Source organism: Podarcis bocagei, assembly GCF_964188305.1.
Source record: "Podarcis bocagei genome assembly, chromosome: 9".
Classification (NCBI taxonomy): Eukaryota; Metazoa; Chordata; class Lepidosauria; order Squamata; family Lacertidae; genus Podarcis; species Podarcis bocagei.
In genome coordinates this window covers 64,754,785-64,777,404 of record NC_138134.1, presented here as the reverse complement: position 1 = coordinate 64,777,404, position 22,620 = coordinate 64,754,785, and the positions used below count along the sequence as shown (strand labels likewise).

The 22,620-nt window shown below is 44.0% G+C and overlaps 1 protein-coding gene across 2 annotated transcripts; it reads left to right on the top strand.

Annotated features, from left to right (window-relative positions):
• The first annotated feature begins 940 nt into the window (after nucleotides 1–940).
• Nucleotides 941–22,556, top strand: PKD2 (polycystin 2, transient receptor potential cation channel). Of its 2 annotated transcripts, none has more exons than XM_081206990.1 (15): nucleotides 941–2,288; nucleotides 4,539–4,649; nucleotides 7,640–7,773; nucleotides 8,696–8,946; nucleotides 9,642–9,866; nucleotides 11,503–11,731; nucleotides 12,153–12,323; nucleotides 13,286–13,467; nucleotides 13,972–14,092; nucleotides 15,455–15,553; nucleotides 16,286–16,407; nucleotides 16,961–17,078; nucleotides 17,552–17,712; nucleotides 19,910–20,057; nucleotides 20,279–22,556. In XM_081206990.1, the coding sequence occupies exons 1-15, from the start codon at nucleotides 1,757–1,759 to the stop codon at nucleotides 20,516–20,518; spliced, it is 2,844 nt and encodes a 947-aa protein (XP_081063116.1). In that variant the 5' UTR covers nucleotides 941–1,756; the 3' UTR covers nucleotides 20,519–22,556. The 2 variants fall into 2 exon arrangements, with proteins under 2 accessions (XP_081063116.1, XP_081063115.1); XM_081206989.1 differs by having other exon boundaries at nucleotides 17,549–17,712.
• The last annotated feature ends 64 nt before the right edge of the window (nucleotides 22,557–22,620 follow it).

Genomic DNA, 22,620 nt, shown 5'->3' with positions numbered 1-22,620 from the left:
AGTAACAGTCTCTCCCTTGGGAGGTTGTGGACTCTCCTTTGGAGGATTTTAAGCAGAGGTTGGATGGCCATCTGCTATGGATGCTTTAGCTGAGATCCCCGCATTGCAGGGGTTGGACTTGATATAGAAAAAATAGGGGTGGTTGGCTTTTGCTGCCCAGCTCCCCAAGGGACTGAGTCCCCTAAGTCCAGGATCGGTCAGAGATGAATGGATGGAGGCAGGATGCAGGGAAAGCAAGGCAGATCTTTATTTTTCTGTTGCGACAGAGTTTCCTCCCCTCCTAGGAAGGAGGCATGAGAGACCCAGAACCAAGAAGAAACATCTCTTTTAAGGGTTTAGCATTCTGGCGTGGAGAAGAAGGACACCCCCTGTACTGTACAGTCAGAAATTATATCACACGTAAGGTGGGGTTACTGTGGCTCAGGCAGGCCAAGATGTGATATTCCTGAGGATTTAACAAGCTTTACATAGTTCCAGACACAGTTTACACAAAACATTAGCATTTGATAAGATAATCAGGAGGCCTGTCAGACATCCCTCAGTGCAGAGCATCTGGGCAAACAATTCGTACAAAGGAGCTTCATAGATATAAGAGAGGACTAACCTTCAGGAACTTCCCTGATTGCTATCTGCCTACCTGTTCTCTGGCAAGGGGGATTAAGAAGGCAGAGGAAATATTGAGAGTGTGGTTTCCAACATGGGGCACACACCCCACAGAGGAGCAATTCGATTTTTAAGGGGGACAATTCAAGAATGAATTATTAACAGTTAATGGCCTTTTAGGCTTCCTCCACGTGAACAGGAGTTCACTTCTTGAATAATAAGAATTATATGCCACAGATGGGGACATCAGGGACATAATGGGGAAAACCAAGCAAAGCAGTTCACTTTTGTCTGCTTCTGTTTGCATCTGATGTGGGAATACACTGTGTGTATCAGGATTTTAGAGATGCTTAGGTGGGGCACAGCCAAAGAAAGGTTGGGAACCACTGATTTAGAGTCTTTAGGGAGAGCCAAGATGGCTTTTGAATTGCTCTCCTGTACTGTTTTAATGTGGTTTATATACCTATGTGTGTGTGTTCACATTGTGCAATTATCAAAACTTAATTCTGTATCTGAGAATTCTATAACAGACTAGAGCAGGGATGTCCAGCAGGTCTATTGCGATCTACCGGTTTATTGCGGGGCGTCCCTGGTCGACCGTGTGATCCTGATCGGTCACCCCCAAAAACAAAGCAAAAACTCAACAACTTTGGGTCTTCCTCTCCCAAAAAAATCTCAACAACTTTGGTCAATACAATGGGTAGATCACTGCCAGTTGCTGTTTTTTAGTAGGAGTAGATCGCAGTCTCTTGGAAATTGAAAAATCCCTGGACTAGAGAGGAACCTTGGAAAGGGATCCCCCGGGGTGATCCTAATCGGAGGCGAGGACGGGGCTGTGTCAGCAGCTCAAATTGCAGAAAAAGAGAGACAAAAACAAAACAAAACTCCTATTAGATTCGGAAGGAGCCGCAGGAACTCCGGGCTGTCCGGGGAGCGCAGCTCTTCCCCTCCCCGCAGCTTCCCGGCCAAGAGACACACGCAGCCCGGCCTGCCCGCTTCCCCCTGCGAGGCGGCGCGCTGTGGGCGGGGATGGGGGGCTGGAAGGCGGGCGGTGGAGAAGGCGAAGGCGCTCCCTTCCCGCGCCGTTACTCGGCCGGCCTGAGAGGAAATTTCTGAGGCGGAGGCGGCGGCCTTCGTCCAGGGTCCGGGGGCCATGGCGGGACTTTGCCCTCCCGGCGGCATGGAGCACCTGGAGCTGGGGCGGCTGCGGGACCCGCCGGGCGGCGGCGGCGCTTCTTCTCCTTCTCCTCCTCCTTCGTCTTGCTCGCCGTCGCCGCCGCTCTCGTCTTGCTCGAGGCAGGCCTGGAGCCGGGACAACCCGGGCTTCGAGCCCGAGGAGGAGGCGGGCGAAGCGGCCAGGGCGGCTGGCGGGAGCGCGGCGGTGGCGGCGGGGCCCGTGCTGCAGATGGGCGTGGTGGAGTGGGGCCGAGGAGGGGCGCCTTCGCCCTCGGAGCCCGGCGCCCGGCGCCCGGGAGGGCCCGCCGAGAGCGGGAGGCAGCGGAGGCGCAGGCGGCGCGGCGAAGAGGAGGAGGAGGGCGAAGGCCAGCGGCCTTGCTCCGCCGGAGGCGCCCCGACGCTGACGCCGCGTTTCCCTCACGAGGAGGCGGGCGCGGAGGTCGCCGAGCAGCCGCCGCCGCCGCCTCGCCGCCTCGCCTGGGCCAAAGGGATGGCGCACCGCCTGCGAGGTGAGTGGCCGCCCGGCCGGGCCCTTCCGCCGCCCTTCCTGGCTCGCATCTCTCCTGCCTCACCTTATTACTTGTATGTTTCTCGCGAGTCAAATAATCCATTCAGCTCCTCTGCAATCTCCTTGCACACCTTTGATTCCCTTGTTGGCCAAAGGCTCTAATGCAGGCATGTCCCAAGTCCGTTTTGGGGGCCCCTTCGGCACTTTATGGGGTAAAATCCCCAAAAAAAACCCAACAACTTCAATCCTAAATAAAGCGCAACAACTTCAACCCTAAAAAAGCTCAATAATTTCAATCCTAAAAACAGCGCAACAACTTTGGTTGGCCCTCACGGCCCTTCCCTTCATCAAATCTGGCCCTCCTTGAAAAAAGTTTGGACACCACTGCCCTACCACCTCATTGTCTCCTCTCCTGCTACTAATGCTTTTTTATTAAGAGCCCAGGAAGCTACTTTCTATCCAGTCAGACCTTTCCTTCATCCATCTAGCTAATCTATCTCAAAAAATTGTAACACTTTGGGCCAAACTAGTTATAATGGGGAAAACCAAGCAAAGCAGTTCACTTTTGTCTGCTTCTGTTTGCATCTGATGTGGGAATACACTGTGTGTATTGTTTTCCAACAAAGTTTTTCACCATTTCATGCAAACCAGTAGGTAATACGTATTTGACTAGAAAAGCACATGGGTTTGGGATGAAAAAGATTTCTCGCCCTGTGCTGAAGACGTCTTGCAGACCAGGCTACTTTAAAAGAAAATATTGAAGTTGTTCAAGTTCCTAAGAGAAAATCCAAAGCTAACAGTAAAGATGTTATATGGGAGCCTCCTCAAAAAATGTAGACACTTTACTTTGGACTCCAAGCTGGCAAACGTACATGCAGAATTGCAGTGGCATAGACTGCATGATTTCCAAATCCTCAGGAATCAGTATCCCTTTAAAAACCACATGCAATATGGTTTATACAATATTGTTAAGTTGTTGCTGTTTTGACCAGGAGACTTTTTGGAGGGGGGAAACAGCGGAAAAGCAATGTGTTTGATTATATATATATATATATATAAAAACCTGCACCCTGCCAAGTTTTGCGAATTGCAGCTCCGTCAGAGTACATTTCAAGCTTTCTGTTGCCTAGTCAACCAGTATTTGCTCATTTGTTCCAGTTCAGGATAACCATCTAGCTACAAATTCCAGAAGGAGAGCCATCTTAGCCCATAGCAGCAAAAAAGCAAACAGTGCTGTGACAGATATTTGCTGGTTTGTTGTGATATGAGCTTGCATAAGCAATTTTTTCCATGTTTCACTCGCTCCCATTTTTGTTTGGGTTAGTGTATTCTTTACATTGTCCTCTGTGGACTGGGTGCTTTACAGAGCATGAAAGGGGAAAGGGCCTTGTTCAGAAGAACTTACAAACTAAAATTTGACATTGAGCCGCTGGAAGGTAGAGTCAGGGGTAGACAGGTAAACAAGACTTGGTTACAAGCTTAATTATAGCAAGTTGTGGGACATTCAGGTTAAGCTTTTTTGTGTGTTGAGTGTTTTCCTGCAAAATATTCCCAACCATTTTGTATAATTTCAACCCCTCCCAAAAAAAGCCCCGGCGTTGAGTAGTTTTCTATTACCTTCTTGTGACTAGGTAATATGCCGGCTAATCTTTTTTATAGTCACATACTGAAGCACTTCTTCTTGGTGAAGAGAATGTATAGTGTTTACTGACGCTTTGATTTTAGGTCATGTTTTGGCATATGTACTAAATCTTAGAGATACTTCTGGCAGCACGTGGTGCTAAATCCTTACTTCATTGTTATTGTTGTTTTAACCTTCCATTGTTGCTGATGTATTAATCTCAAAATCTGTACTGTTCAAAACGTCCCAATATTTTAAATGAATGGAAAATATTTACAGGAGATCCAGCAGCAGTTGCTTAAAAGGATAACGTTACCTAAAACACACACAATCAGTTATGTGTAATGTGTAATGTTTAAGTCTCAACAGATCCACCAATTCAGATGTTTTGAAGAAACAGAGTGGAGCGTCCTCAGCATACTCATAGCTCCTTGCCCCAGAATGTTAAAGCCCAAAATGTTAAAGCAATATATGGTAGATCTGGTAGTTTGTGTAGGAGGGAAATGAATGCCAGAGCTTATATACCAAATTAAAATCAAATGCACACTTTGACCTGATTGTATAGGCACAGTTAAACATGTCAGTATGTTACATTTCTTATGTTTTTTCTGTTAATGCTTCCTTTTCAAGGTCTGTGGGGTACTACCCTAATGGAAGAAACCACAACCAGAGAGAGATATCTGAAAAGTGTTTTACGAGAACTGATCACGTACTTGATTTTTCTCCTGGTCTTGTCTTTCTGTAAGTAGACTCTTGCTATCACTTTAACATGATAACTAATAATGACCACTAGTTACAGTGGTACCCCGCAAGACGAACGCCTCGCAAGACGGAAAACCCGCAAGACGAAAGGGTTTTCCGTTTTGGAGGCGCTTCGCAAAACGAATTTCCCTATGGGCTTGCCTCGCAAGACGACAGCCCATAGGGAAATCTCCGGGACAGCGGGGAAGCGCAGCGCGTCTTCCCCACTGTCCTCGGACCTCCTCCCGCCGCGCGGCATCGGAACGAAGCTCCGATGCCGGGCGGGGGGGGGGAAGCCTCCTCCCCCCCCCCCCGCGCGGCATCAGAACGAAGCTCCGATGCCGGGCGGGGGGGAAGCCTCCTCCCCCCCCCCCGCGCGGCATCGGAACGAAGCTCCGATGCCGGGCAGGGGGGGAAAGCCTCCCCCCCCCCGCGCGGCATCGGAACGAAGCTCCGATGCCGGGCAGGGGGGGAAAGCCTCCTCCCCCCCCCCCCGCGCGGCATCGGAACGAAGCTCCGATGCCGGGCGGGGGGAAAGCCTCCTCCCCCCCCCCGCGCGGCATCGGAACGAAGCTCCGATGCCGGGCGGGGGGGAAAGCCTCCTCCCCCCCCCCGCGCGGCATCGGAACGAAGCTCCGATGCCGGGCGGGGGGGGGAAGCCTCCCGCCGCCCGGCATCGGATGGCTTTCCTGAAGACTTGGGGTGGGAGGAGGGTTTTCCTTCCCACCGCCAACATTCAGAATGCTGTTCTGAATGTTGGCGGCGGGGAGGAAAAACCCTCCTCCCACGCAAGCCCCGGGAACAGAGGGAAAGCGCTGCGCGCCTTCCCCTCTGTTCCCGTACCTGTCCTGAAGGCTTGCGGTGCGGAGAAAAGCCCTTCTCTGCACCGCCAGCCTGGCAAGCGGTTTCCCTAGGAACGCATTAATTGATTTTCAATGCATTCCTATGGGAAACCGTGCATCGCAAGACGAAAAAACCGCAAGACGAAGAGACTTGCGGAACGAATTAATTTCGTCTTGCGAGGCACCACTGTATTCTTAATTCAGTATAGTTCTAGTGGGTTGTTGTTTTTAAAGCATTCCTCTTTCAAGACTACGGACTGGCATTGTTCCTAAAATTAGTTATTCAGCTGTAATGGTTATACATTTTCTCTGATTCAGTGTGTCTCTACATGGTTAATAGTCCTAGAAAAGAAATAGCACATGTCCTAACCTGTCTTGACAATTCATGAACGTCCCTCTTTTATGGAAAAAGAGAGCCTTACATTATGCTATCAAAATTCAATTGCAGATGATATTATGATTTTGCAAAAGCAACACTGCCACTCACAAAATTGAAGTTCTGTATTTGGTTCAGTTCCTTACCTGTGCTAAGGTGGGGTTTTTTTGGGGGGGGGTTAAGGAATAATTTTGAGTGTCAAGAACAATATTTCATAATCCTCTCCTCACTAGTGGAAATCAACAAACAGAGCATATGAGTAAAGTGAAGAAGATGCTGCTGACAAGTTATTAGTCTCTTCCCTTTCGGAGCACGGCTGGTGCAAGCTCATTTGTGCTTATGCCAGTAGCGTTGCTTCCTAAAGAAACATAAAATATTCTGAGAGCATTCTGCTGTTCTGCAGTGCAGGCTTTCTGTGAAGTTTATTGCTGTTAGAGGCTATCCATATCAGCAGCTTAGGCAGCTGATTAACCAGATGTGAATTTGTATGAAATGCGTTGCTGTCTAATGTGGTTTCCTTGAAATTGCGAAGTTGCCATCTTTTCCCTTTTAAAAAAGATATATATGCAAGAAACATTTTTGGATCGTATGGACCATTTTGTTTGAATTATTAGAACAATATTTAGATTTGCTTATGGTTCAGATATTTGGAGGAATCAAATATGTATTCTTCCAGCCAACAGTTAGGTACTCAAAACTTGGTTGTGACATGATCCACAATGGGTTACATAAGCAGCAGCGCCACCATTTTCTTTCTTTTGTTTAAATGTTTTAAAGGACAGGAGAAAGAGGAGAGTACTAGAAAGAGAAGGACAAAGATGGACTTGCGCAGAAAAATAGTCAAAGGTAGATTCTATGATGAGGGTTGAGTTCAAAGGTGGGTCAAAAAGGATGAAAGCTACTGTTAAGATATACAATATTTTAGGTCTTTCTGTAACGGGGCCACTGATGCTACAGCACATTTATTTGGGTGGAGCATGAAATCAGGCAGGTTCCAACAAGATTGTGGACATTCCCTCCCCCCTATTCCTGAATCAGTATAGGATCAGTCCCAGACCCCCATTGGAGTCTGCTAGATAAATCGTAGACTGTTTGAATCATAATAATAATAATAATAATAATAATAATAATAATAATAATAATAATTTATTATTTATACCCCGCCCATCTGGCTGGGCCTCCCCAGCCACTCTGGGCGGCTTCCATAAAAACCAAAAATACAATAAAATATCACACGTTAAAAACTTCCCTGAACAGGGCTGCCTTAAGATGTCTCCTGAATGTCAGGTAGTTGTTTATCGCTTTGACATCTGCTGGAAGGGCGTTCCACAGGGCGGGCGCCACTACCGAGAAGGCCCTCTGCCTGGTTCCCTGTAGCTTTGCTTCTCGCAATGAGGGAACCGCCAGAAGGCCCTCGGCGCTGGACCTCAGCGTCCGGGCAGAATGATGGGGGTGGAGACGCTCCTTCAGGTATACTGGACCGAGGCCGTTTAGGGCTTTAAAGGTCAGCACCAACACTTTGAATTGTGCTCGGAAACGTACTGGGAGCCAATGTAGGTCTTTCAAGACCGGTGTTATATGGTCTCGGCGGCCGCTCCCAGTCACCAGTCTAGCTGCCGCATTCTGGATTAGTTGTAGAATCAAAAGTTTATTTACCTACTGGGTTCATAACACAGCCTAAAAAAATATTGTTTGATGCTTGTATGGGTTGTATGTTGTTGTTTTTTTAAAAAAGACATTTTGACTCCCCTCCCTCCAACATGCGTTTACAGTGTCATATGGGATGGTGAGTTCGAATATGTACTACTACACAAGGGTGATGTCACAGCTCTTTCTAGACACACCAGTGTCAAAAATGGAGAAGACCAATTTTAAAACGTTATCTACAATGGAAGACTTCTGGAAGGTACTGTGGCATTTGGTTTTTGAGCAGGAATATGTTCAAATAATATGTACATGGTGTGTTATCAGAAAAATATTAAGGCAATTTTAGTCTATTGCAGTGTTGAAAAGTATGTATGATTTGGCAGGAGTTAATGGTACCATTTAATCCAGTCTTTCAAAGAAGCCAGTTAATGAAACTACTACTACCTCACCTTCTTATTTCTTGTGGTGCAATGATGACTTAATTGGAAAAAGATTTAGGTAGGTAGCCATGTTGGTCTGATGCAGTAAAAAAATAAAAAAATAAATTGTCCAGTAGCATCTTAGAGACCAACTAAGTTTGTTCCAGGTATAAGCTTTCGTGTGCATGCACACTTCTTCAGATACACTGAAACAGAAGTCACCAGACCCTTACATATAGTGGGAGGCTGGGGTGGGGTTAGTTAGGATAAAACCAACTTCTCTCCAGTACAGTGGTACCTCGGGTTAAGTACTTAATTCATTCCGGAGGTCCATACTTAACCTGAAACTGTTCTTAACCTGAAACACCACTTTAGCTAATGGGGTCTCCTGCTGCTGCTGCTGCACCGCCGGAGCACGATTTCTGTTCTCATCCTGAAGCAAAGTTCTTAACCTGAAGCACTATTTCTGGGTTAGTGGAGTCTGTAACCTGAAGCGTATGTAACCTGAAGCGTATGTAACCCGAGGTACCACTGTATACAAAAGTTTCTCTTTGGATTGCCTGGAAACAGTTCTTGCCATCAACAGGACTAGTTTTCTATAGTATGAACAGATATACACAGAGGATTATGCTGTAATAGTAGAAATTGTTACACCATGCCTATTCTAAAACATTATTCAGTGATAAAATTGTATCTTTAAAAAAAAACAACCTGCAGAATCTTAGCAAGAGTTAATTTCCTTGAAACTGCATTCTGTTTCAGTTCACTGAGGGTCCTTTGCTAGATGGCCTGTACTGGGAGATGTGGTACAACAACAGAACCGTGGCAGAGAACAGGAGTTTTATCTACCATGAGAACCTCCTTTTGGGAGTGCCTCGCATTCGACAGCTGAAAGTGAGGAATGGCACGTGTTCAATACCTGAAGATTTAAAAGATGAAATTAAAGACTGTTACGATGTTTACTCTGTGAGTAATGAGGACACTGCACCGTTTGGGCCTCGCAATGGAACCGCGTATGTATTTTTCTCACATAAATATAGCCAACTCTAGCAATCTGGAGCAGATTTGGGGGGAATGCAGAAGCCTGTAGGGTGAAGGGGGAATCCATCTCACAAATGGGGGCTGTTCTTCTGGTGTGGGGACTTCATTTAATCTGTGCTGTAGTCCCTATAAAAGCACTACAGTAATACCTCGGGTTACAGCCGCTTCACGTTGCGTTTTTTACAGTTACGGACTGCCGAAACCCGGAAGTACCGGAACGGGTTACTTCTGGGTTTCGGTGGTTGCGCATGCGCAGAAGCGCTAAATCACGCTTTGTGCAGAAGTGCCAAATCGCAACCCGTGTGTCCACAGACGCGCAGACCCGGGTTTCAAACGCTGCAGGTTGCGAACGTGCATCCCACACGGATCACGTTTGCAAACCAAGCGTCCACTGTATTTTACCTGAGATCCCATAACCACTAATTTGTTTCTGCTAACATAAACAGCCTGTGTAAATTTGAAAAAAACTGTTTTCTTGAACAGTTCAGATGCATCCATGTCTGCCACAACAGTTTAATTTTGATGGAGAGAGAAAAGGCTGAGAGGGAATTTCCTCCATCTGTGTCAGAATTGTTAACCCTAAGAGTTTACAGTTAGGTTTTCCTGCAAAGTAGTAGACATGCATGAAAAGAATTTCTTCAATGTGTCTTTTCCGGTTGCATTTCAGTTGGATTTATACCAATGAAAAAGATCTGAATGGAAGCAGCCATTGGGGGTTGCTTGCAACTTACAGTGGAGCTGGCTATTACCAGGATCTGTCCAGAAGCAGAGAGGAGACATCTGCGTTAATTCATGGCCTTAAGAACAGCTTGTGGCTTGACAGAGGCACACGGGCAACATTTCTAGATTTTTCAGTGTACAATGCAAACATCAATCTCTTCTGCATTATCAGGTAAGTCTGGAATTGTTGGATGATGGAACACAGCCTTTATGAAGCAGATGGTAGTGTCTGCTTTCACTGTGTAGATTTAGAGCAGGCTTCCTCAACCTCAGCCCTCCAGATGTTTTGAGACTACAATTCCATCGCCCCTGACCACTGGTCCTGCTAGCTAGGGATCATGGGAGTTATAGGCCAAAAACATCTGGAGGGCCGAGGTTGAGTAAGCTTGATTTAGAGCATCTGTGTGTATTTATTCAGAAGTAATTACCATTGAAATAAATGAAAACTAGAGCCAAACTGTATATGTAGTAGTGAATGGCACTTCTGACCTCTCAACAGGTGAATTTGCCGCTGCTCATTGGGATGGGGAGAGGCCGAAAAGTGGCATAGTGCAAACACACTGGCAGGAATACTGAAAAGTTAATTGTGCCTTGAATTTTATTAAGGGGACATAAAATGAAATATTATCAGTCATTTTTAAAAAGACGTTACTTTGACATTTGAAGAACAGTTTAGTTCAGTGAGTTCAAATGCTTGCAGCTTTTTTCACAGGCAAATTGAAGAGGTGCATTTGAGCAACCCTCCCTTATTAAAGTGAGATCTGCGTTCACATCTTTCACCTCCCACACAGCTGTGTGTATATGTTGTAATTTTATATACAGTAGATATGCAGAACCATATACACATGCATAAAGAGCATTCATGTAAAATGAGAGCAATTTAAAATGAATTGCATTAAAAAGTCATTTACAGGGAGTTTTTTTTCAATAATTAAAACTCATGAAAACATTAGACATCGGTACGATTTCTTATTGGTAACATCCTTGTTAACTTTTAAATGGCGCTAACACTTTTAGTTTGTTTGTAAATAATTTCCTGTACAGCATTCTTGTGGGCGGTGAAGAAAAATTCTTTTTTAAAAATATTAAAACAGTAGAATGAATGATGTTACTCTGCTTTTGCATTAAGTTGTCTTTAAATAAAAGGGTATTTTACTGTAGTGTTTTAATGTTTCTTGCTCTGGGATGAGTGAACAGTAAAGAGTGGGTTGTAATTCTTAATAAATAAAAGCACGATACAGGTGGTGCTGTGGTCTAAACCACTGTGCCTCTTGGGCTTGCCAATTAGAAAGTTGGTGGTTTGAATCCCTGCGATGGAGTGAGCGTCCATTGGTCTGTCCCAGCTCCTGCCATCCTAACAGTTTGAAAGCACGCCAGTGCAAGTAGATAAATAGGTACCACTGTGGTGGGAAGGTAAATGGCGTTTCCGTACGCTCTGGTTTCTGTCATGATGTTTCGTTGCGACAGAAGTGATTTAGTCATGCTGGCCCCATGACCCGGAAAGCTGTCTGTGGACAAATGCCTGCTCCCTCGGCCTGAAAGCGAGGTGAGCGCCACAACCCCATAGTCACCTTTGGCTGGACTCAACCGTCCAGGGGTCCTTTACCTGTATGTATTTTGCTTGCTTGCATTTTAGTTTGTTTCCAAGCCTTGTCTTTCAAACGTTTATTTATTATAAAATTAATTTCTTTCAGTATAAAAATACTTCCAGGTGGATTCCTGAGCAATAAAACAACAAATTGCTACTAATAACAAGATGAATTTATGTATTTATTTTTGAAATGCATGTATTTATTTTTGAAATGCAGGTTATTGGTGGAGTTCCCACCAACAGGAGGCCTCCTTACATCTTGGCAATTCCAGCCTGTAAAGTTGATCCACTACATTTCCACTTTTGACTTCTTCCTGGCTGCCTGCGAAATTGTCTTTTGTCTTTTTGTTCTTTATTACGTGGTGGAAGAAATCCTGGAAATTCACATACACAGACTCTTTTATTTCAGGAGTCTTTGGAATTGTCTTGATGTTCTCATTATCGTGGTAAGTGAGATCTAAGGACTACAAATCTTTCAGTAGTGGCACTGCTGCCACTTCTTTTGAGAGAAGTGCTTGTGGATTGATGTGAAGAGTGGGTTGACTCACTAGTTCTAATGGGCACAGACCTTGGGTAATTTCTCTTGTGAGTTCCCTGTGCATAAAGAGGCAGTGTGCCTATCTGCTCTTCCAGTGCACTGCTTCTGTAGCTGCCCCCAGCTGCCTCTTGCTGGGAAAGAAAACCTCTAGGTGAGCTGTCATGATGGTTGAGTTCTCAGTTATCCCATAGAAATGGGAGAGGGAGAGATATTGCAAGACTTGGCAGTTCTATGTCTCACAAGATTTCTGGACAAGAGTTGCAGGCTCTTCTTATGCTCTTTTAAGATGCATGTTCCATATTATTTATGTACTCTTCTTCTGCACTCAGCTATCGGTGGCAGCTATAGGAATTAATATATATCGAACATCTACTGTGGATAGGTTACTGAAGGAGCTGCTGGAAAATCAAAATAACTTCCCAAATTTTGAACCTTTAGCATACTGGCAAACACAGTTCAACAATATTGCAGCTGTCACCATGTTTTTCGTCTGGATTAAGGTAATTCATGCTTAACTGATACTCAGGTGAATGAAGGCATTTCATCCCATATATTAATATCTTTTTAAGGGAATTTGTATTTGTTATTTTGATAAATCAGTTTACATCCAAATCTGTTCATGGTTTTATTCCTTTAAATATGTGTTGTTCCCTACCCTACCATAAGACTCATAGCAGGAAGGAGAACATTCCAAACCAAGGGCAAAATCCATCAAATCCAAAGTTGCTTTTGAAACTCTTATATTTTAAGAGCTAATGTTGATCCGAGAAAGCTGTTGCTAGGCAGGAAGAGAACACTCACTTGGCTAGACAACCTGCTTTTTGCCTTGAAAGAATGATTAAACTATTTGAAAATTAGATTTAATTAGATTAAATTTCCTTTCTAAGTGACTTATTACAACACTGTTTTCTGCTACTCGTGTCATCCTTGGTGTCTAGTGCTACCTAGCAGAGAGTTCCTTTGAACTTTGTTTTACAGTACTAGCATACCACACTCTGAAATAGTTCAGCTGTAAGGGCCAGATGTCATTTTTCATAATTTTGGAACAATACACTCTAATCCACTGTGCTTTGTGAGTGTCTGACAAACCAGGACCTGAAACCATGTTTAAAGGTTCAGCAAACAAGGGTTTGGTATAGCCTCTGCACCACTCCATGGTTTGCAAAGTTCGACTGGCTTCTATTGTTTAGAATAGAATCCAGGGAATCACACAGAAGGCAGGAGGAGGAGAAAACCACAGAAACCATGTCTTCCATGTGTTTGCCTGGAGCACACATTGTAAATTAGAGTCCGTCTATGATTAGTACAAACCGTGGCTTGTCAATATGTCTGAACAAGCCTACAGAATTGTTTAATGTTCCTTCTTTTGTGGTTTACAGTGTTTAACAGCCTAATTCTTCTCCCTGTTTCCTACTCTCACTCAATTACCCAGCTCATGAAATATTTTTCTGTTCTTTGACAGCTCTTTAAATTTATCAGCTTCAACCGAACAATGAGCCAGTTATCTACCACGATGTCACGATGTGCCAAAGATGTTCTTGGGTTTGCCATTATGTTTTTCATCATTTTCATAGCCTATGCTCAGCTAGCTTACCTTGTGTTTGGTGCACAAGTTGACGATTTCAGTACCTTCCAGGACAGTGTGTAAGTACAACAATAGAATCTTTAAAAGGCTGCCAGTGGCTTACCAAATGTCCTCATCGGACACAGAAGATTGCATCAAATTCATTGTTAAAATTCTGTCTGTTTTAGTGAAGTTCTTGTGGATTTTCAAAATTCTAGCATCAAATAAATTTCTCTGACGTTACGCAAAACTTAGAACCATATGATTGTAGAGTTGGAAGGGACCTGGGGGTCATGTAGTCCAACCCCCTGCAATGCAGGAATATGCAGCTGCTCCATATGGGGATCAGACCTGCAATCTTGGCATTATCAGCACCACGCTGTAACCAACTGAACTTCATAAAATACTTCCATTTTTGCAGATATATGTGCATTGCGGCTGGACTTGTTTAGGCAGTTGCTACCAGCCACCTGTCTTCATGCTGAAAAGAATGGTGTAGACCACTGCCAGAATACAAGGGGGGTGGAATCAGTTTTGTGAGACGTACTCAACTATTGGCTAAAACTGTGTTGTTCTCTTTAAAGTTTTACCCAGTTCCGCATCCTGTTGGGAGATTTTGACTTTACAGAGATTGAAGAAGCTAACAGAGTTTTGGGACCCGTTTATTTCACTACATTTGTGTTCTTTATGTTCTTCATTCTTTTGGTATGTAACCATTTTATTCATAGCCATTTTTGTTTTATTGCCATCATCCTCTTAAGTTGAATTTTATTTGTTTTGTTTTATTATCTTTCCTGGGCTTCAATACGACTAATACTCAAAGGGCCTTAACAGTGTGCAGTTTCTGAGTTGTGTATGTCCACATGATAATGTCCACTCCTCATTATAAAAAAGTAACAGTTGTACAGTTTGACAGTATGTGCATGGGGCCCTGGGGAAGTGCAGGGACAAGTATCCTGCCCCAATCTGTTACGAGCTTACTCAGTTTCTGGAATGTGAGACTGTGACTGCTTTGCGTTCCATTCTTAAATTGTGAAATACACTTCGTAGAGATGGCAGCCTCTCCCTATTGTCCATGTCCTTCTTGCATTTTTCAATGGAGGTGGATCAAGAGGCCTTCATTCTTCCCAAGCTCAGTTTGAACCCTAAATAAACCTAAAACTAAAATCAGTTCAGGAGCTGTTATTTTGAGACAAAGCCTTATGGAAATGAGTTATAGCTATGAATGCAACTGCCAGTTGTTGTTGTTGCCCATTGTTGTTGTTATATCTACTATATTTATACACCATCCAAGGATCACAGGGCCATTTACAGTATACATCTACCGCTCTTGTCAGAGTGTGTGATGCTGAAAGGGGGAGGGAGAGCACCAAGCCTGGCCTAATTTTATTTTTCTTTTGCATTTGACCCCAGAGGGTTATACATTTAATAATAATAATAATAATAATAATAATAATAATAATAATAATAATAATAATAATAATATATTATTATTATTTATACCCCGCCCATCTGGCTGAGTTTCCCCAGCCACTCCGGGCGGCTCCCAATCAAGTGTTAAACACAATACAGCATTAAATATTAAAAACTTCCCTGAGCAGGGCTGCCTTCAGATGTCTTTTGAAGATAGGATAGCTGCTTATTTCCTTCACAGCTGAAGGGAGGGTGTTCCACAGGGTGGGCACCACTACCGAGAAGGCCCTCTGTCTGGTTCCCTGTAACCTCACTTCTCGCAATGAGGGAACCGCCAGAAGGCCCTCAGCGCTGGATCTCAGTGTCCGGGCAGAACGACGGGGGTGGAGACGCTCCTTCAGGTATACAGGACCGAGGCATGTTCACTCTTTTTGAGAGGACAGGATAATGAACAACTAGTTCTGGTGGGGCTGTTGCAAATTACCCTCATTATTCTAGGTCCCCCTTCCTCTCACTTGGACAGAGCCTGCCGTTTTCTTTGAAAGTTACAAAACTTAATCTTAGCATACGCTCAGTAACTATATTTTAATGAAGTCAAAGGCTTTGGGTTTGTTTGTTTTTAAGCTGCATTTTAAAATGCTTTGTCTTAAACAGAACATGTTTTTGGCAATCATCAACGATACATACTCTGAAGTCAAATCGGATATGGCGCAGCAGAAATCTGAAATGGAACTGTCGGATCTTATAAGAAAGGTAAAAGCCTTTTACAGGTATCTTTGCTGCCTTGACCTTACGGCACAAGCAAGGGGCTCAGAGCCCCTTCAGAATGGTTAGCAAATTAATTCACAATTCCTGATTGGCAAATTAATTTACCAGTTCCTTTTATTAATCATATTTAAATATGGAGCTTCAGCTGGTATTTTATGAAGGTACCTGAATGCAGCTCCCAGGACATGTCAGGGATAAGGAACTTGTAGGCATTCAGCAGCTGGACTCGCAACTCCCATCAACTCCAACCTGTATAGCCATCAAGGCTGATGGAAGCTGTCCATCACCTGGAGGGTCCAAGGTTTCCATCTCTGGCAGGGAGAGCTGGCAGTCTCTTCCCCATCCAGTGCATCACTCTCTCCTTTACAGTCCTCCACAGGTGGGAGAGCAAGTTTCTGAAGTGAGGAGGCCCTCCCTGCATGTTAGAACCCTGGAAAGTCAATATCTTCATGTGAGTAAACTTAACGGCTGAAGAAGATTGACACTGATCTCTTTAGCAGTTAGAAAGCAGCAATGTACAGGTCACAGGTCAGTTAGAAAGCATTTTGCCACACAAAACATTCCCAAGTTAATCCTCTGATGTGGAAGTAGGAAGCTCAGTGCATTCATACCAAAGGTAATGTGAGAGGAAAGCATCCATAAAAATACACAGTTCTAGCATATGCTGCTAAGTTTTATAGCTTTGACTATATATACAGACTGTATTTCCTATTTCAGGGTTACACTAAAGCCATGGTGAAATTAAAACTTAAAAAAACACCAGTTGATGACATTTCAGAGAGTCTGCGACAGAGCGGAGGCAAATTGAACTTTGATGAACTGCGGCAAGACCTGAAGGGGTAAGTTTAACTGTCCTCCTCTGTAAAACAGTTGTACCTCTGCTTATGTATCCCTCCGGATATGTCAACTTTGACTTGCGAATGCAGCAAACCCGGAAGTGTATACTGCTGGGTTTCGTCGCATGCACAGAAGCGGTGCCTTTGGATGTGGACTTTTCAGGTTGCAGACGGACCCCCGGAATGAATTAAGTTTGTATCCGGAGGGCCCACTGTACTCTCCCAGCAAAAGGCTCTTGGTGACCATAGTTCAAGAACAATGGTGGTGAGTAGCCTTTTCAGTATCCTGAACTTGCTTTCCACATGGTGCATTAAGGAGTAATTAATTTCACCAACCTTTTTTTGTGCGATGGGTGGATTTTGATCTTTTTCAATGGATCTTTTTGTATGGAATGCCAATTTTAGACATACTAACGATAGCAAAATAACATCATGGATCCAAGGAGTATTATATTTGCTGATTTGTGTCTGTTCATGCATAATGTTTTAACTTCTCCTACCCTGTATCCTTTGGCAACCTTTTGTTGAAGCTTGTGTGTGTGTGTTTTATTTCCAGAAGGGGACACACTGATGCCGAGATTGAAGCCATCTTTACAAAGTATGACCAAGATGGAGATCAGGAATTGACTGAGCTGGAGCATCAGCAAATGAGAGATGATTTGGAAAAAGAGAGGGTGAGTTATGGTTTAAATACCACGGGACGACTTCTTGAAATGAACAAATACTGTTTTTAGCTGTATTCGCTATTAGAAGTCTGGATTATATGATCCAAGCTACTGCCTTTGCTTTCAGTGAAGCATTTTTATCTTATTTTTGCTTGCTCCATTTGTACTGTATTCTGCTTGTGCAGATCTTGGACCAGTGCAAGGCAGAGTAGAGTGATGCCTTATGTTTGGCCTTGCCGAGCCACAAATGCCATCGTTAGTTTCAGAACAAAGAAGGTAAAAATGGAAAGACACAAAGTACACGTGGAATAATGCTGCAGGAAGCTGTCTCAAATAATCACTTAGGCAGAATTTTGGATTTCAGTTTGTGGCAAGCATGGGTCCCTGGCTGTAACAAGCTCGGGAGGAAAGAGAGCTTTGTGTATTTCTGATATTGTGCCTGCCCTACGAACCTTATAGCCTTTGTTATTTTCACCAAGGAGGACTTAGAGTTAGACAGAAGCTCTCTGAATCGTCCGCTGAGCAGCCGTAGCTTCCCACGAAGCCTGGATGACTCTGAAGAGGACGACGATGACGACAGCGGACACAGCTCCCGGAGGAGAGGCAGCAGCTCAAGTGGGGTTTCGTATGAAGAATTTCAAGTGTTAGTATTAGGAATTTTTGGGGTTTTAAAACAATGTCATTGTCCAACACAGTTCTGGATATTCCTTTGGAAATGCATCCTAGGAAACGACCTCAATCTGAGCCAGGCCACTGGTCGTCCATCAGGTTCAGTCTTGTCTACACTGACTGACAGCAGCCTCCAAGATTTCAGGCAGGGGATATTCCCAGCCCTACACGGAGATGCTGGGAACTAAATCCTGGGACCTTTGAATGCAAAACAGATGCTTTAACATTGAACTGTGGTGTCCCATCACTTACAAGCAGAGCCCTGCAACAACATGTTGCTTGTATCCCTCATGTGGTTGTGTGAGAGAGACTTGAATCTGTTACTTGGGGGTGGGCATTAGCATCAAAGGCAAGTAAAAGGTAAAGGGACCCCTGACCATTAGGTCCAGTCGTGGCAGACTCTGGGGTTGCGGCGCTCATCTTGCTTTATTGGCCAAGGGAGCCGGCGTTCCGGGTCATGTGGCCAGCATGTCTAAGCCGCTTCTGGCGAACCAGAGCAGCACACGGAAACGCCGTTTACCTTCCCGCCGGAGCGGTACCTATTTATCTACTTGCACTTTGACGTGCTTTTGAACTGCTAGGTTGGCAAGAGCAGGGACCGAGGAGTAGAGCAGGAGCTCACCCCGTCGGGGCGATTCGAACCGCCAACCTTCTGATTGGCAAGTCCTAGGCTCTGTGGTTTAACCCACAGCGCCACCCGCGTCCCTTTTATCAAAGGCAAGAGCTCCTGCTATAACCAGGATCTTCATGGGTTTTGCGTGCGTTTGTTTGTTTGTTTGTTTGTTTGTTTGTTTGTTTTCAGCATTTATATATGTATAAAACAGCCTGCATTCAAACCAGTGGGGCATGAGGCTTCTGCTTGCAATGGAGTGCTGGATTTGTCTTGGGAGAAGGTGCAGGGAGAAGGCAGTTGCCAGAAATTGCTCAGAGTTCCATTGGTGGATCACTGTCTACCTTCTTCCCATCTCTGATTTATGAATGTTCTGTATTGCCTCTGGAAACTTCAGTCTGGGAACATAATGTGAAGGAATCCAGCTGAAAAATATCTGAGGGAAAATGCTTCTGTTCCAGTGGAAAACAGAAGGGGGAATAACACTAAATACAGATGGGTAGTAACAACAAGCCGTCCTGTGACTAAGTCAGCAAAGGAATGTGGGACTATTGTTTCTGGCCACTGTGCATTTATGCTGTCATCCTGCTAGAATAAGCTAAAACACTTGAGTATCCTGACCACTCTCTAATCTTGATGTCTTTCTGTTGTGTGTTGCAAAGCCTTGCATAGGGTTGTAGCTATATGAGCAGCCAGCAAGCATAGGAGATGATTGTTGCTGATTCTGTTGCCTAGGCATTCTGAGCGAGGTGCTGAAAGGTTCTTGGGTTGCTGCTGTTAGTGTCCTTCCACAGTAGTACGTGTAGACTGGTCGATTGTCTTCTGAGGTGTCCAGATATAGGGGAATTCTACTTGATTATGAATGTTCAAAGAACATTGCATGGTGCCTTTCCTCCCTTTTAATCAAGGCTATTATATATTCAGTGGTAGAACTATACGATTGCCAGAGAACATGAGCTCTCGGCTGTTTTTCTCAATTTAAAGTGGCACCTCTTGTGTGCTCCAGAAGACAGTTGCCATGCAAAGAAGCTGTGGCTCCCATTGCTATGGTCTGTGGAGTGTTGCTTGCAGCATTTCACACACCCCGTAATAAAATAACCATGTATTTATGCTTTGTTGCGGATTTATTTATCAAGGTACTTCACCTGCATTAAACTGTTGAAATCCATATAACAGCCCTGCAAGGTTGGCTACTATTCTTACCATTACTGAAAATGGGAGGTTGAATGGGAGTGGCATTCCTAAGGCCACTTCATAGGTCCATGTCAGAGGCAAAATTCAAAGTGAGGCTTCCCTGATTCAGATGCTGCTTCAGTACTGACCACTTCGCTTGGCCGCGGCTCCTCGGGGGTTTCTCCCTGTTCTTACACTACTTTTTCATTGGAGATGCAAGAGACTGATCTGTGCAAAAGTACATGATAATAGACCACTAGGGCAGAGGGGCTTTTTCCTAACAAGTATTACATGAATTGCTTGATCATTAAATCTCTAGTCAAAATAAAATACGCATTGTTTAAGTAAAAACCATATTTTATATATAAAAAAAAATGTTTGGCTCTAGGTTGGTGCGGCGAGTGGATCGCATGGAGCATTCCATAGGCAGCATTGTTTCTAAGATTGACGCTGTCATCGTGAAGTTGGAAGCCATGGAGAGAGCAAAACTGAAAAGGAAAGAGGTGTTGGGAAGGCTGCTTGATGGGGTCACAGAGGTAACTCACATGTGCCAGAAAAAGCCAAACAGTTCTTGCAAATTTGCTGTTTCACTCTATTCCTGTTTTCTTAAGACAAAGTATTGTTTCTGTTAGCTGTGTTAGTAATTTTAAACCATTTAAACCACATAAGTGTTTCTTCCCAGTTTAAGAATTCATACTCCAGTGTATCTTTTTTTTGCAATCTTTGTATGATCGGACACTATGATATTTGTGCCTAGGACAACAGGCTGGGCCGTGATAATGAAGTCCACAGGGATCAGATGGAGAGACTTGTACGAGAAGAGCTGGAGCGATGGGAATCGGATGACACGGCATCCCAAGTGAGCCACAGACTGGGAACTCCAATGGGGCTCAATGGCCAGTCCCGGGCTAGGAGTTCCCGCCCTTCTTCCTCACAGTCCACAGAAGGCATTGATGCCGGAGGAGGTGGGAACAGTGGCAACAATGTCCATGTCTAGTAGACTTTTTCCTTTGCCTACAAAATTATGAGTATTGCGCGCAGTTAGTGATTTGGCTAAGTCACAGGAAGCTCTAAGATATGCAGAGGCAGATTCAGTAAGCAGAGAAACAGCCGAGCTGTTGATGCTGTTTAAAATATAAAATGGGAGACTAAGAAGTGTTTTAAAAAGAAAAGTTAATGTGGGGTTGTCTCTAATGTCGCACTCAATTAAAATCACTTAGCGATATACATACAGAGTAATGTAAAAGTAGGTTGCAGGTAACTTTGTCACACGATAGATTGTACAGTAGGTTGCGCACCAAGTTTCCACCAGCACAGCTGTTGTATTGGATTTCTCTGTTGTGAAATAGCAAAACCTTCACATCTGCTAGTGCAAGAACCCTTGCACTACCAAACAGAACTGATCCAGCCTTGGACTCGGTTCCAGCTACTTAAGAATCTACAGAAATGTCACAAATTTCTCTGCTTTCCATAGAAAATGAGTAAGCTCATATAGTGAATTGTCAGCTCAATAACTGAGGCTGCAATCCTATACACACCTACCTGAGAGTCAGCACAATTGAACACATTAGTAAATATGCATAGGATTGCACTGTTGGTAGTTGTTTTACATGTTTTCATACAGATGCATTGAGGCTTCCCCTCCAGACTCTATTCCCTTCAAAAATGCAATTAGCCCTCTAGAGTGGGGAACGACGACCCCTAAACTATCAAGTTTCAATTTGCTATATAAAGTATAAAACACACCGGTTTTTAATGCAAATCTTATCTGTATGTTGTTAAAGTTAGCAGGATTCTGGAAATCCTGTACTCTTAATAGTATTGCAAAGAAACTGTCCAAATCAAAGGATAAATAGCTGTTGTCTGCTTTCAAGAGAAATGGGTATTACAGTAGTTTATCTTAACTACTTGCCAAAAAAGTAACCTCTGCATTTCATTCACCAGAGAGAAATGAAATCACACAATGTCCAGAATAATGTGGCTGGGATGGTATGCTCTTTTTCTTCTTCTGTTTTTCTACAAGGAATGGCACAGGAATTTTCTGTTACTCAAGCAAGCAGTAGTTCTCAAATGGCAAGTGAAGGCAAAGTCCCCTCTGGTTCTTAAAATGCTGCTATTTTCACACAGTGTGCCTCTAAACATGGGTGATTTAATAGCAGTGCTTTTCTTCTAGAAAAAAATGTGCTGGTACTCGTCATGAAGTTGTTACAGTAAGTGCCACATTTTTAACCAGTGCTTTTCTTCTAAGAAAATAAGGTTGTCAGTACTGCATACCTTTGAGTACCACCAGAAAAAAGTACTGTTTAATAACACCCTGTTTAATAGCTCTGCTTCAAGCTATAAGCAGAATAGCAGCTCTGTTTCCAGACCTCTGAAATCCAAATGACATTCTTTTAGCCTGGTAGGCAGTGTCCCCAGCCCCAAACGTTGAGAGGGTGAAGCAATTTCAATTAAAGCTGCAGCATGAGGGTGAAAGGGTTAACTACACCCTCCCACACCTCTGGGTTGCATCCCAGATAATAAGTGTTCCCCCATCTTGTTTCTAGAGTTTTGGGATGGGGTAAGAAACTGATTAATGAAATTTGGGAAGGGAAGGGCTAAAATGATAAAGAGTTGATTCCTAGAGAGGAGTATTAACCATAGAGAAGGAAATGGCTGGATGAATCTATGCAGGTCATAACTGGCAAAAATGGGGGGAGTGAACAGCTAGATGGCAGGTCACCTACACCTGAGGAAATTGCCCCAAAGCTGAAGGAGGGATACTTGCAGGGGGAGGATGTTTTGCTCAGAACATAATGCAGAAAGTATGTCTATCCTACAGTAAAATTCCACTGTAAAAGCAGCATTTGTGAGGTGCCAGACTGGCAGCTCATGCCTTTCAATTGAACAGTATTAGCAATGCGCCTTGCATTAATTGAAAATTAAAGGGACCACAAGAGGGACCCAGAGTTCTCTTTTTTGGTAGGAAATTTACAACATTCTATTCTTAGGCACTGATTGTGGTTGGGTTGTGGCTTAAATTAGACATGAATTTTTTTTTAAAAAACCCTGAAAGGTCATTTAGTGATGTAGCAAGAGCACAAAAGTCAGCAAGTCAGA

Excerpts from the sequence above, each read along its gene's own strand:
- PKD2 (XM_081206989.1), top strand. The coding sequence starts at position 1,757 with ATGGCGGGACTTTGCCCTCCCGGCGGCATGGAGCACCTGGAGCTGGGG. Across the intron at positions 9,867-11,502 it reads AATCTCTTCTGCATTATCAG|GTTATTGGTGGAGTTCCCAC; the intron begins GTAAGTCTGGAA and ends TTTGAAATGCAG. Across the intron at positions 11,732-12,152 it reads TTGATGTTCTCATTATCGTG|CTATCGGTGGCAGCTATAGG; the intron begins GTAAGTGAGATC and ends TTCTGCACTCAG.